The sequence below is a fragment of the Mustela lutreola genome, chromosome 5 (assembly GCF_030435805.1).
Source record: "Mustela lutreola isolate mMusLut2 chromosome 5, mMusLut2.pri, whole genome shotgun sequence".
NCBI lineage: Eukaryota > Metazoa > Chordata > Mammalia > Carnivora > Mustelidae > Mustela > Mustela lutreola.
The window spans coordinates 39,749,893-39,764,418 of NC_081294.1; the positions used below are offsets into that span (position 1 = coordinate 39,749,893).

At 41.6% G+C, this 14,526-nt stretch overlaps 1 protein-coding gene across 7 annotated transcripts in view; it reads right to left on the reverse strand.

The window, feature by feature from the left end:
* The window catches only part of ARL15 (ADP ribosylation factor like GTPase 15), a 405,338-nt gene that overhangs the window by 257,393 nt on the left and 133,419 nt on the right, over positions 1–14,526 (reverse strand). For all 7 annotated transcript variants that reach the window (XR_009353775.1, XR_009353776.1, XM_059173965.1 and 4 more), the window contains exon 2: positions 8,551–8,695. Coding sequence is in view for 5 of the 7 variants with exons in the window: in XM_059173965.1 (XP_059029948.1) it covers positions 8,551–8,695 (145 nt within the window). In the remaining 2 variants the exon portion in view is untranslated. The remainder of the gene's footprint in view (positions 1–8,550; positions 8,696–14,526) is intronic.

The window sequence follows — 14,526 nt, forward strand, 5'->3', positions numbered from 1 at the left end:
TGTAAATACAATTTAATTCCCCAAGTGGGCCAGCCATAAACTCTAATACTTGTTACAAATATTTCTCAACAGCATTGTTTCCTTTTTTTTTTTTTTTTTCCTTATAAACATTGTCTTGTTTATAAACATTTAGAGTTGCTGGAAAACGGAGTTGGTGCCCTTGGTCTCTTCTTCGTGCGTCATCCCCCTCAGCCTCCTGCAGCTGTTCTTCCATCTTCCACATTAAATGTTCACATGCACGAGGGCTTTCTCACTTTATTTTTTCCTCTAGTTATCTTCTCCTACTGTTAGGCTCTGTCATTTATCTTAGGACCTTCCTTCCACCTCCTCTGTTCTTCAATTACACATACACACACACACACACACACCCTGATCTAAACAAACACACAGAGACCCAGGAAGTAGGTCTGAACACACCAGTTATGCTTATCTGGAACTCCAGGGGGGACTGGTTTTTTCGGGTCCACTGAACTTACAATCAGCCTGTTGGGCTCTTCTCTGCTGCCTTTCTTCCCCCCCTTCCTTTGTCATCACTAATTATTTTCTCCAACCTCTTACCCACCTTCATTAGCTATAGTGAACACACCAGACTCAACCCATAAGCATCTACCCCTTCCCTCCTCTACCCTTCCTCAGGCCTCTCTTTCCCAAGCCAGTCCTTCCTCTATCATGATGGAGCCCCTTCACTTAGTCATGTGGAACCTCAGCTTTGTTAAGAAAGTCTTCTCTAGGTGCCAACATTTTCTTGTACTTTTCCCTTCTCCTTAAGCTAGCCAACAGAACTTTTCCTTTCCCTAACAGCGCCAACCAGGACAAGCATGTGTTCCTTATAATGCTTTTGGACCATGTTACCATAGCCTTAATAATTTCCCACCTGAGGTTGTGGCATCTGCTTACACACGGACCTCTGCATTTCCATTTATCAATTTTCAGAGAGTCCGGTAATCAAGCTTAATGAATTCAATTCTTGGCTGACGTTTGTCCATCACACTCTTCCTGCTTCTATTCTTACAAATGTTCTCCACATTAATGATCAAGGTATCCTCCAAATCTTCAGATCTCCAAGATTACCAGCTCTAATTCACATCTGAGAATTAGAGAATTCTGAGAACACATTTTAAAAAATTTAAAAAAACCTTACTGGTCTTACAAGTTTTCCCACCTCTTCAATTTTCTGGGAGGTATTATGTAGCATTGGCATTATTTTTCATTAAAATTTAATAGAATTTACCAGTGCAGCTGACTAGATTTCAAGTTTTCTTTTTAACTATGACTTCATTTCCATTAAATACAGATCTGAGTTTTCTATATCTTCTTAAATGAGCTTTGATGGTTTGTCTTTCAAGGAATTTTTCCATTTAAATTGCCAAATTTATTGGTAAAACATGGTTTATAATACTCTATTACCCTTTTAACTTTTTTAAAAAGATTTCATTTATTTGACAGACAGAGATCACAAGTAGGCAGAGAGGCAGGCAGGAGAGGAAGAGAGAGAGAGAGAGAAGCATGTTCCCCGCTGAGCAGAAAGCCCAATGCGGGGCTCGATCCCAGGACCCTGAGATCATGACCTGAGCCGAAGGCAGAGGCTTTAACCCACTGAGCCACTCAGGTGTCCCATACCCTTTTAATCTTTATAAAACCTCTATTTATATAACTCCTCTTCATTCCTGATACAAGTGTCTCAATATTTTTTCCTGATCTATTTGAGTAGAATTGAAAATTTCATTCATATTCTCAAAGAACCAGGGTTTGGTTTCAATTATTTTCTCTGTTCTTCTTTTTCACTGAGTTCCCACGTTACTTTGGTCTTTAGTATTTCTTTTCTTCTGCTTTACTTTGTTTTTAATACATTCTTCTCTTTTAGTTCATTAAGGTAGTAACTGAGATCACTGGTTTGAGGCTCTTCTTTTCTAACATAGGTGTTTAGTGCTGTAAGTTTCCTCTAAAGTCCTGCTTCAGAGGCATCCCCCAAATTCTGCTGTGTTCTATGTTCACTCACTGAAAAATGTTTTATAATTTCCCTTTGGGTTCTTCTTTGATCCATGGGTTATTTAGAAGTCACTTGGTATCTAAATATTTGGGGATTTCCTGAGTAATCCTCCTGTTATATTGATTTCTAATTCAATTCTGCTGTGATCTGAGAACATATTTAGTATGACTTGAATCTCTTTAAATTTATTGAGACTTGTTGTATATCCTCAAATACGGTCTAATTTTCCACTTGCACTTGAGAAGAATGCCTTCTACTGTCAGAGTGTTTTATAAATGTTAATCAAGTCAAGTTGGCTGATAACACTTTTCAAGTCTACTCTATCTTGGCTAATTTTCTTCTTACATGTTGTCAGTAATTGAGAGTATTAAAATCTGACATGTGGGTTTGTCTATTTCCCTTTAAAGTTCCATCAGTTTTTACTTTGTGTATTTAAAGCTGTTAACAGTTATGTAAATGTTTAGTACTTCTATGTTCTCTTGATTAAATGATCCCATTATAAAATGAACTTCTTTATTCCCAGCATTATCCTTTGCTCTAATATCTACCTCTTCTGAGAACATAGCCACTCCAACTTTCCTTTGTAGCCTGAGACTTCTTTTCCCAACCTATTTGTGTCTTTATAGATTTGTTTCAAGTCAGCATAGAATTGGGTCCTATTTGTTATTTAGTTTTGTTTATTTAATCTGTTATTACTCTCAGTCCCTTAATTGAGTCTAGACCATTTACATTTAATTTGCTTTTTGATGGTTAGGTTTGAGTGTATCACCCTAGTACCTGTTTTCTATGTAGTCCATCTATTCTTGTTCTTTCTCTTTCTGCCATTTTTGGATAATTTTTGGTAATTCCATCTTACCTCATTTGTTGCCTTACTGGCTATCACTCTATTATTTTAGTAGTTGCTTTAGGGTTATAGCACATCTCTTATCACAGTCTATTGTATCTTCAAGCGTTATTATAACCACTCCACATATAAGAACCCTACAATAGTATACTTCTTTTTCCAATATGACTTTTATGCCATTGTTTTCTTACATTTTACTTTATGTATGGTATAAACCCCTATTTTTTAAAACAATTATAAAGAGATTTAAATAAGAACTAAATCTTGTATAATTACCCCTCTAGTCACCATTTCTGTACTTTCCATTTCTTTGTGTAAATCCAGATTCCCATCTGGAATCAATTTTCTTCTGCCTGAAGGACTTCTTTTAACACTTCTTTTAATGCTGGAAACAGTACAACAAAAGTATAATAAAAAGGTATAATAAAAAGTCTTTAATTATCTTTTTCCAAGATATTTTTGCTGGGTATAGGTTGATAATTTTTTTCCCCTTAGAATTTTAATGATGTTGCTCCACAGTCTTGTTTGTACTGTTTCCAGGGAAAAAACCGGAATCTGATGTCATTCTTACTATGGTTCCTTTGTAACATTCATTATCTGCTTTCTAAGATTTTCTTTGTTTTATCCAAAGTTCTTTAGAGAAACAGACCAATAAGAAATATAAATATATATATATATTTTTCATATATATGTATGAAATTGTTCACAGCCTTTATAGAGAGAAGATAGATAGATAGATAGATAGACATATTTATTTTAAGGAGTTGACTCAGTTACGGAGGCTGGCAAAGTCTAAAATCTACAGGGTAGGCCTGGCAGGCTAAGGAAGCAGGAAACAGTTGATGCTGCATGTCAAGTCCAAAGGCCACCCTGACACAGATTTCCTCCTTGCTGGCAAGTGGAGTGGTGGTCATCTTTCATTCTATTCAGGACTTCAACTGATTGGAGGGGACCCACCCACATTATAGAGGGCTGTCTGCTTCACTCAAAGTCCATTGATTTAAATATTCTCATCCCAAAACACAAACACCCAGGATAATTTTTGACCACATCCCTGAGCACCTTGGCCCAGCCAGGTTGACAGTATAAAATTAATCATCACACTTTATCACTGGTTTTGAGAAACTTTATTATATAACTTTTTAGTATGTCTTTGTTGTAGTTTTTTGTTCTTATTTCATTCTTACGGTTTAATGAGCTTCTTGGATTTGTTGACAAGTTTTAAGTTTAAATACATTTTAGACCTTATTTCTTCGAATATTTTTTCCTGTCCCTTTCTCCATCCTTTACCTTCACGGACTCCAATGACCCATGTCTGGGGACTTGAAATTGTCCCACAGTTCATGCTGCTCTTTGCACTTTCCACTTTCTTCTCCCTCCCTCAACACTTTGGATAGTCTCTAATACTAATGGCCTTCAAGGTTATTACTCTTCACTTCTGCAAGGTGTAATCTGCCCTGAATCTTATCTGGTGCGTATTTCCACCTCAGAATTGTAGTATTCAGCACAGAAATTTTATATGGGTCTTTTAAAAATTTTCCATGTCTCTACTTAACTGTATGAACAGAAAGAATTCAGTTATAGTAACAGTTCTAAGTCTTTCTTTGCGAATTCCTTTGGGTCAGTTCTGAGTCAGATTCAATTGATTCTTCTTTTCATTATAAATCATGTTTTCCTGCCTTTTTCATGGCTGGTAATATTTTAATGTCCAACACTTGAATTCTGCCCTAAGTGCTGGGTAATTTTGTTTTCTGTAATCTCCTATAGCTATGTTCTAGGATGTATTAAAGTTAGTAGGAAACTGTTTGAGATTTTTGTTTTATTCATACGATTTCCTAGGTGAGTCTAGAGCACTGCTCAGCTTTGGGCTGATAACTAAGGCAAGACCCTCTTGAGAGCTCTGCCCAGTACCTTGTGAAGTATGACTTAACTAACCTGGCTAGTGGGAATAGCCACAACTTTTAGCCTTGTGTGAACATGGCTAACCAAGGGTACCTTGGATACTCAAGGGAGACCCTCTGTAGATCTCCAGGGCTCTCTCTCTGTATAACTCTTTCCTCTCCATTACTGTCTCCCATGAACCCTAGCTGCCCTGGTCTCCCCAACTCTTGCTCCATCTCAATGTAGGGAGTCCACTGAATCCCACCTCAGTTCCCCCTGGAAGTATGCCATGGCCAAGAAACTCAAGGCAGCAAGCTGGGGCAAATCCAGGGCTCAGCTCATTTATTTCTCATCTCTCAGGGATGACCATGCTTTGTTGTTTCGTATTTGTGTTCATGAAGTTGGTTTCCTATTTTGTCTATCCCCCAACCCCCTCCCCAACTAGCATGTCCCCATAGCATCTATCATTGTAAAAACAGATTTCCAGAATACTGCTTCCTCTACTGCTCTCTGACTTGTTGAAAGAATAGTCTATGTTCAGTCTTAGCTAAAAGGGCCAAAGAGTGAAAAGGACAGTTTATACACTGTAATTTCCTCCACTTGTACACCACTCCCTCATCGCTCAGGCCGGTTTTGACTCTAATACGCTGTGCTGAAATTGTTCACTAATGACTGTCATGTCACCACACCCTATAGCCCTTTCTCAGACTTAAGACTGATGATTATTTAACTCTGGTTCTTTTGGCCTCTTATTCGTATTTGACTGTATGATACTATAGAGAACAGCCTGGCTTAGATTCCCTGCCTAATGCAGATGCTAGAATGTAAGCTCCAATGTCTGTCTGTTAATGCATGCTCAGTGCCTAATCAGTGGCAGTCATGTAATAGGTATTCAACTAACACGGGAAGAAGGAATGAAACACAGTTGTGGCTTACTTAGCACCCTTCTTTCTTCTACCACCCATCATCCCTCAACCATCTCCAAAACCCACAATTCAGTTGTCTCTCAAATCCAGATCCAAACTTTCTCTAGTCAGCTCATCTGTTGGCATTTGGATCACTGCCAATACCTCAAAATTAGCATGTCCAAAGCCAAATTCATCATTTATCTTCAAATTGCCTGTCATGTTCTTCCTACTTTTTATAATTCACTCAGTCACTAGGCTAGAAACTGAAGGCCCAGTTGACTCTGATCTCTTCCCTTTCTCTATATGATGCAATGCGACTGTCACTGTTACGGAATCCATCATACCTGCCCCTAACCTTCTATCCCCACAATTACAGTCCCTACTGGATCTGCTCTCCATGCTGCAGGCCTCTCTCGGAAGCTCCTTCAGTGTCAGGTCACAACACACCCTAACCTCTGTATCCCCGGCCTCAACCCTATAAGATCTCTGTTCTCTGAATGCTTCCTACTCCCTCCTCTCCTCACTCCATTCCCCTCTGCTCAGGTACTTGTCATCATGAGGCCCTTCCCAAATAGAATATCCTCTATGCCTTCTTCAACTTCTCACATCAGAAATGGATGGTCCTTTTTAGCTTTCTCATGTTTATCATCAAGTACAGCACATATCATGCTGTCCTAGCACCTGTCCTATATTAATATTAAACATGCACCAAGTATCAACTGTTTGTCACTAGAAAACTTATCTTTCAGGGCGCCCAGGTGGCTCTGTTTGTCACTAGAAAACTTATCTTTCAGGGCGCCCAGGTGGCTCAGTGGGTTAAGCCTCTGCCTTCAGCTCAGGTCATGGTCCCAGGGTCCTGGGATCAAGCCCTGCATTGGGCTCTCTGCTCAGCAGGGAGCCTGCTTCCCCCTCTTTCTCTGCCTGCCTCTCTGCCAACTTGTGAACTTTCTCTCTCTCTCTCTCTCTTTCTCTGTCAAATAATAAATAAAATCTTAAAAGAAAAGAAAACTTATCTTTCTAACCTGACTGTAAACTTCTTGCGGTCAGAGACCTTCAAAAAGGCCTCCAAAAAAGTCACTGTACCTGGTTCAGAAGAATGACAACTCATAGACGCTTGATATCCAAAATGTCAGGCAACTTCACTTCTAACGCAACAGAAAAATCAACTAGCACACAATGATACTGTTAGTTCCAGTAAAGGAACACATTAAAAATTTAATAAAGATATAAAACTTACAATTTACAAAAAATTACAGTATTATTTACAGATGATTTTTTTTATATTACAATTCAAAACTGCTTTTTCTAGCAATAGTGTTTCTGATTTATGCCTCTAGTAAGTGAAAAAGAGTACATTTTTTTATTACTTTCACACATTGTAAGGAAAGGTATTTTGTTTGAAAAGAATTACTAAATTAGTAAGGCTTGTATCATTTCATAACCCATTTCTCCAAAAATATCCACAACTTTACCAACAATCAGCAAATACTATTCTCATCGCAAATCCTAAGCCTTAGGTACCACTAAACTTCACTTGGACTTGAACTGGCCCCCTACCTCTATCACAAGCTGTGTAACGATAGCCACGTCACCATACCTTTGAGCTTCAGATGACTTAAAGACAGAATCTGGGGCAAGGGGATGGGGAGGGGAGAACTTACCTGCCATGCAAGGCCATTATAAGGCTCAAAGAAGTATGATACTTTATGCAAAAACAGAATTCAAGTTACTATTGCCTCTTATGCTCTCAAAAAAATCTGGAGCTACGCCCAAACTCTATGCTACGTCTGTGCTATCTCTGCCCTTAGAAGCTCACACCCCAGGCTGAGGGACAGAAATGCAGACAGCAGTGTAGCAGGCACTCAGTGACAGAAATACGGACGATATAGAGTGGAGGAGGAGTGCTCAGTTCTGTCTTAGGGAAAAGGAAACTGGAAATGGCTTTACATGGTCCATCTTGAGCTCTGCTCACCCTCTGTTGTTTCACCAATTAGCATGAACCCCTTATTCTTTTCTTCATCCTTCAATGACGCTATGTCTCTATTGATTTGCAAGTCCACAGTTTCTCATCTACAATTCTAAAATCTGAAGAGCTCTAAAAACCTAACTTACTTGATGGCAAATCCTTATCCTAATAGCGGTAAGGCTCTTCTTGGTCATCAGTACTTTTTCTACTTGATAGGAAATCCTAGTTAATGATTCCACCACTCACCTATTTCCTAAAGCAGGACTGGAGCCATCTTTGACTTCGTTCTTGCTCACCTTCCAAATCCAAAGAGCCACTAAGTGCGCTCTCACTCCCTCTTCCTTGTGGCGACGGCCTCTCTTGCTCACTGTGGGATGTCTGGCAGCGTCCCTGGCACCCACCCAACAGAAGCCAGTAGCCGCCTCCCTTAGCTGTGACAACGCAAAGTCTCTCCTGATTGAGAACCACTGCCTAGACTGACTTCTTGGCCTTATCTAGAAACAACATAACCTGGTCAATGGTTCCTGCACTGACTCTCCTCCAGATGGGAGCTCTGAGGAAGCAAGATTCAGCCCATGAGCTGAACTGTTGAGGGAGTGTATGACCGACACGAGCAGGCCAGAGTGGCTCCCCCAGGGGACTAGTGCTCAGTGAGCCTGAGATGAAGCTATTTTGTTACAGTACTAGAACTCCAAGTTTCACCATTAGTTTGTACTAATATTCTCCTGAGCCTGACTTGTCCAGTGGCACTGAAATATCCAACTAGAGAGATACAGGGTACAGATATTTAATGCCACTAAACCTTTCACACTCTATTTTGAAAAAGAGAACACCCAAACATAAATAAACTGACTGAAACATTAACCACAAACAGAAGGGAGGGGTCCCGCAAACAGCATAGGAGCCTAGAACATTTTGGGGGTAAGAAAGAAAAAGCGGTAGAACCCTGCACAGTACCCACCTGTGGTCGACACGACGTTCTCGGCGCTTTCACTGCAGAGCTTTGACAACAGACTGGTCTTGCCAGAGCCCGTGAGGCCTATGCAAACCAGGTCATATTCAGGTCTTGCAGGCGGTGGTCCCTTGCAGCAGAGTGCTCTAAAACACTGCCAGGAGAGGGGGGAAATGGGGCTCTTTTAAATAAGACTGGACACAAAGCTTAGTAACATTTACAATGACTAAGTATGAAGAAGTAATTAAATAACCTATTCACTGTAAGTTGGAAAGGTAACTTCAGGATGGAGAAACCCAGAAGATACCACCAAACCAAGTGATCAAAGTTACCATCCCCAGGAACAAGACCTATGTGGACCTCACGGCTCATCTGCTGCTGCCAACAGGGACCCTGCGAGGGGCACGACATCCTTGCTCAGCTTCCCCACCAAAAATGCACAGCCGCAATCTAAGCACGAGACACTCTGAGGAGCGTTCCACAAGATAGCTGGCCCATTCTCTAATATCTCAGTGTCTTAAAAATCAAAGAAATGCTGAGGAACTGTTCTACGGCAGAGAAGACTAGAAACAGGATAACCAAATGCAATGCCTTCTGAATCGGACCAGAGCAACAGGCAGAGGAAAATGGCAGAAGTCACACTTGGACAACAGGTGAGGGCTGACTGGAGACACATACTAGACAACACTGTGGCCTGTGGTCATGTTTCCTGAATTTAATCACTGTACTGTGCTTTATAAAAGGAAAATCCTTGTTCTGAGAAAACACACACTAATCAAGTATTTAGAGATGAAGGGTCTTGATGCCCATGACTAATAGCTTAAGAAAATTTCTTTTCTTTTCTTTTTATTTTTTAAGAAAACTTCTAAATCTGTGTCTATCCTCAGCTCTATATGGTGAGGAGTAGATAAGGCCAACACAATACAATGTTAATGACCAGTGAAACGGAGAGTCACAGCAAAATTCTTTGTATTCGCCTTTCAACTCTGGTATCTGAAAATAAAAAGCCTTCACACATCAGTCACTGGAGTCTCTGTATATATTACTGCTATCTTGAGCCATGCCAAATTCTCTTTCAGGTCAACTGACCTCAGGGGGCTATGAACCGTTGTGCAGTCTGGGCATGGCAAGGACCTGTTTGCTCTCCAAGAGTTATTAAAGGGAGGGAGATTTAGGAGACCAGAAATTAGGTAGTTTGCGATCTTTCTGCCTACTTTACATTCATTTATTAGGGGCCAATTCTGTGCCGACTTACAGAGCCTGAAATATTCAGGTCCTCAATCGTTCAGGAGAGAAACAGAGGGAGAGGGAGGGAGACCTACGGACTGCTAGATGATCTGGAGATCCTGAGAGAAGAGACCTATAACAAGTCTGTGCTAATTCTCATTCAGATAAAATCTGAGGCCTAACTGGCTATTTCATAAGTCAAGCTTGACTAGTTTTCTCTCCTCTTTTTCCTACCTAGTTGGTCAGCAAGTCCATACCTCCTCCGAAATAGCTCTAGAACTTGTCCGCTTCTCTGCAGTCCAAGCCACCATCACCTGGACAACATCAACACTCTCCTGCTGGTCCCCATATACTCACTCTTGCCCTCTCTGTTCTCCATGGTGGCCATCATGAAGGTTTGTAAAAACAAAATCTGATCTTGTCTGTTCAACCCCCTGCAGGGAGCTCCCACTGTTCTAGGGTCCAAACCCTTATGATCTACAGGGTCTTCCAAAATCTGAATAATCTGCTCCAGCAACCCCCACCCTCCCACCTTTGCCCAGCCCCTTCTGCCATCCCTTTCCACTCACTCCTCCCTCTACTCTGCCCCCAGTCACACAGGTACTCTACACGTAACTCCAGGCACTCCCAGATGCCATTCCCTCTTCCCCTAGCTCTTGGCTGAGTGAACTCGCCAGCTTTCAGATCCCAGCTTCAGCACCGTTCTCCAGGGGCCTGTGATCAGATCCTTGGAGAATGTTAGCAATTTGTGTCAGGGTCTCCCAGCTCATCTGTCAAGTCATCATCTGACACTACAGTTTCCTATTTACCACTAAACCATCTCTTTCCATCTTTATCCCAGTGTCCCCAGGGCTTAGCAGAAGACAGCATAGAATCTACCTTCAATGAATAAATGTTGAATGAAGAACCCACGACACTGACATTTCACTGAAGAAAAAAGAAAATGTAAAAACTACTAGGAAGCTTCATCTGGTCTCTCCTGAACGCCTCATATTTCAAGAAAATAGTATCAAAATAAGAGTAAACCTTGACCCTTTCACTTCCCTTCAATGCCAGAAGTTAGTTCAGTTCTCAAGAGTAATTTTGCTGTACAGGGTCTACTTTCCCAGTATAATAGACCTTTTTTTGTCCTCAGTTCACTTCTCAGCTTTTAAGAGGCTCTGCCTACTTCTGGTAAACAATTCTGTGATCATCTAATCCATATTCTTCACAAATTTATTAAACTCTAATCCTATTTCCGCTCCGTCTTTTCAAGACTGAGGAGCCCTAATTACTTCAGTCTGCGTGCATACAGCAACCCCTCCTGCTCTCTTATATTAGTTGCTGTTCTTTGGCATTAAACTTGAGTTCAATTATCCCTTCTCCTACAAGATTAATGACCACAACTCTGAAGAGCACCCTAGATGCCAACGCATCATATCCTGGATTCCCATGAAGGTTGGTTGATAGTGGGACTTTCTGCAAACTCTATTCCTGAGTCTCCTGGATTAGTGATGAGTTTTTCGAAGAAGCAGATGTATATATGCATGTGCATGTACACGCACAGATACATGTGCTCCCCCAAAGAGGACCACCGGCTAGCAGCTATTCTCTTGGGAGAGTTCTGCCACGTTCAACTACGTCAGGCAACACCACTAATCACACTGTGGTTTCTTTCATTGGGCTACTTTGATCTTCACTAGGGAAAAAGGGAGAGACCCTATTCCTGCTCCCGACTGTCCATTTCTTGTTCAGCTCCTCCCCCAGAATTCCCTCAGTCCATCTCCTGGAGGGAGACTGACACAACTAACCTGGTCCAAACAATCAAATCTTAAATAGAAAACAAAATTGTAGGCGACTGCTGTATTGCCCTGTTTATGTTGTTCACATACCGGTATTACTCAATATACTTTGAAATTCCAAATTTCACCTTCATGCTCTTTTTAAAACCCGAATATAGGGGGCGCCTGGGTGGCTCAGTGGGTTAAGCCACTGCCTTCGGCTCAGGTCATGATCTCAGGTCCTGGGATCGAGTCCCGCATCGGGCTCTCTGTTCAGCAGGGAGCCTGCTTCCCTCTCTCTCTCTCTGCCTGCCTCTCCGTCTACTTGTGATCTCTCTCTATCAAATAAATAAATAAAATCTTTTAAAAAAATCCAAATATAAAAGTATTTATGGCCAAACTCATTAATATCTAAGATCACCTGTTAATTTTCTCTAGGTTGCTAAGGCATTTTGGACATGAAAAGCCATTTAGCAGTGATGCTGTAATCCACACGTGTGTTTCATCTTTCTCTAGATTCTCCACAGTGATGTTTAAGACACCTTATAGGACATCTCTCCTCTCCCCCTCAGTCTCTTTCCTGAATTCCAGGCTCTATATTTTCAACTGTTCTGGAAGAACCCAAACTTAAATCTGAATAAAACAAAAGCCTTCCCCCACCCCCCACCTCCAAAAACACAGTCTATGGAAATCAGGTATTTTGGAGGATAAAAGGCATAAAGGTTAGATTGACAATCATTACAAGACAGAATCTTTGAAATAAATCACAGAACCTTTGAATATTTATTTGAAATAAATAAATCCTATGCTTGGCAGGAATTGTGTCAGATTTTGAGCCAACAAAATAAGGCTTTTAAAAATATTCTATTTCAAAATGGGAAAAGAATGTTCATGTTTTTTTGAGTCAGTTCCTAAAAACTGTACAGTCTTCACTTGTTTTTCATTTTAAAACTTAATGAAGCTTTGGATCTCATAGTCAATTTACTTAAAATTACTCATTTTGGCCTCTAGACTATACTGTACCAAAGTTCATTGTGTCTGTCTCCTACAGCAGCTCTCGCATTGTTAAAAGTAAGCCCCTTTCACTGTTGTACAATGCTAAACACAATGCCGTCGGCAGTCCTGACAGCGAGCGGCAAACTCAGGCTTCATTCCCAGGCCAGACACTAAGGCATTGTGTGACTCTGTTCAGGCTCCATAAACCTATCCATGCTTCAGTTTCCCCATGATTAACCAGTAACGTTTTAACACTATCTGCCACTTCCTTTCTTTAGGAGGATGTTCTGAGGCATCAGTTCAATGCATTTTGCTACAAGAAAGGCACCATACAAATAAATAACCGTTCATCGGGATGCTTATTTATCCTAATGTATCCTAGGTGATAGTTTCCTTGGGCAAGGGTCTGGCAGCCCACATGCTGGTGCTTTCCTTCACCAAACCAGCGGCTTCCACAGGCTCTGTCCCCTTCCACTCCAACCCAAGACACTAAAGACACACAATCCTAGGCCCTCACTTGCAGCATGGACTAGAGAACACGGTGAGTCTGTGTTATAACTACGGGATGGCGGTGGGGGTGGTGGGGGTGGTGGGGGGCGTTGCGCACGCGTGTGCAACCAAGGTCATGGTCTCTTGTCTAGACTGCTTCAGTTCACAGGTCTTTTCACACAGGGTCTGTTATGACTTGTTCCTTTTCAAAACTACCTAGTGTATCTGGGCTGCAGGATATTTCCCTTAGCGTGGGTCTATAAGCTTCTACTGATGTTATACACGAGGAAACCACAGCGTGCCAAGGTCTTGAGAGAGGGCAGAGACCGGAATCACCAGAAATCTGTGTCACAGACTTCGGACAAATCATACAATCTTTAGCTGAAAGGTGGACTAACTAAAAAGACAAACAAAAGCCTCAGCAATATTTGCTTAAAGGAGAACGATCGCGTGTACTGGGGTTAAGGGGAAGCCAAAGATTAAATTGTGAAGTTCAAATGAGAACTTGCATCTCAGATGGGTGACCTAGCACTAAGGCAGCAAGATGACCTTTAAATGTCCCCATTTCCATGGGGGACAGTGGCAGATGTCTTGCTATGTCTGGGAGAGCACCAGACATGATAGGTACACAGAGAATAAGGGCTCCACAAACTGGCACTATCAAGCACTCAGTAAGCACTTCCCCGAGATCTCGTTTCCCTCTCCATCTCCCACTTAATGGCCCCGGCTACCCTCCCGCTCACTCACTAGTTCCTCCAGCAGCCTGGGCACTTCAGGCTCAGACCATGTGCCCGAGGAAGGGAAGGCTCTTCCCACTCTTTCTACTTGGCAAATTCCTAGTCAAAGTTCTGTTCCCAGGACACCTCCTCTGGAAAGTCTTCTCTAGTTCCCATAGAGAATTAATCCCTTCTTTCACTCCCTGGTTTGTTATACACACTTCTGGTGCTGCAGTAAGTATCAGGCCACATGTACTTTGTTTTGTTTTTTCCTAATTGTAAGAATTAGTAGATGACAGAATTACATGCATCAACCCAAAGACCTATTCATCCTGGATTCATAAAGTCTGATTTTACAGTCACCAAGGTTGGCCAGGCAGCAAAGCGGAGAAGCAGACCCATCTTACCACTTCTCGACTCTGGATCGGGTCTGCCTCAAAATCCTCCCCCCTCCCGCCATGGCCCTGCATTGCCGGGATTTCCTACCATCCCATGTCCCTGAATCCCTAGCCTTTGGGAACATGGCATTTGTTTCAATCGATGCTCTGTTTTTCATCATGAATACATGATTTTATTCTAAGCGTGATTTCAATTTGATTGAAGCTCTGTATAGTTGCTGGAAAATGTTCTTCAGCAGCTCTGGGAGTTCCCCAGGGCCACACAGTCACTGCCTGAACTCCACACTATCTCCTCCGTATTTAAATACGGGTCTCACTAACTCAAAACCAGAGATTTCCAATAGCAAATAACCAACCCTTTCGGTAGAGTCCCAGGACGGGTCCTGCCACGATACTCCA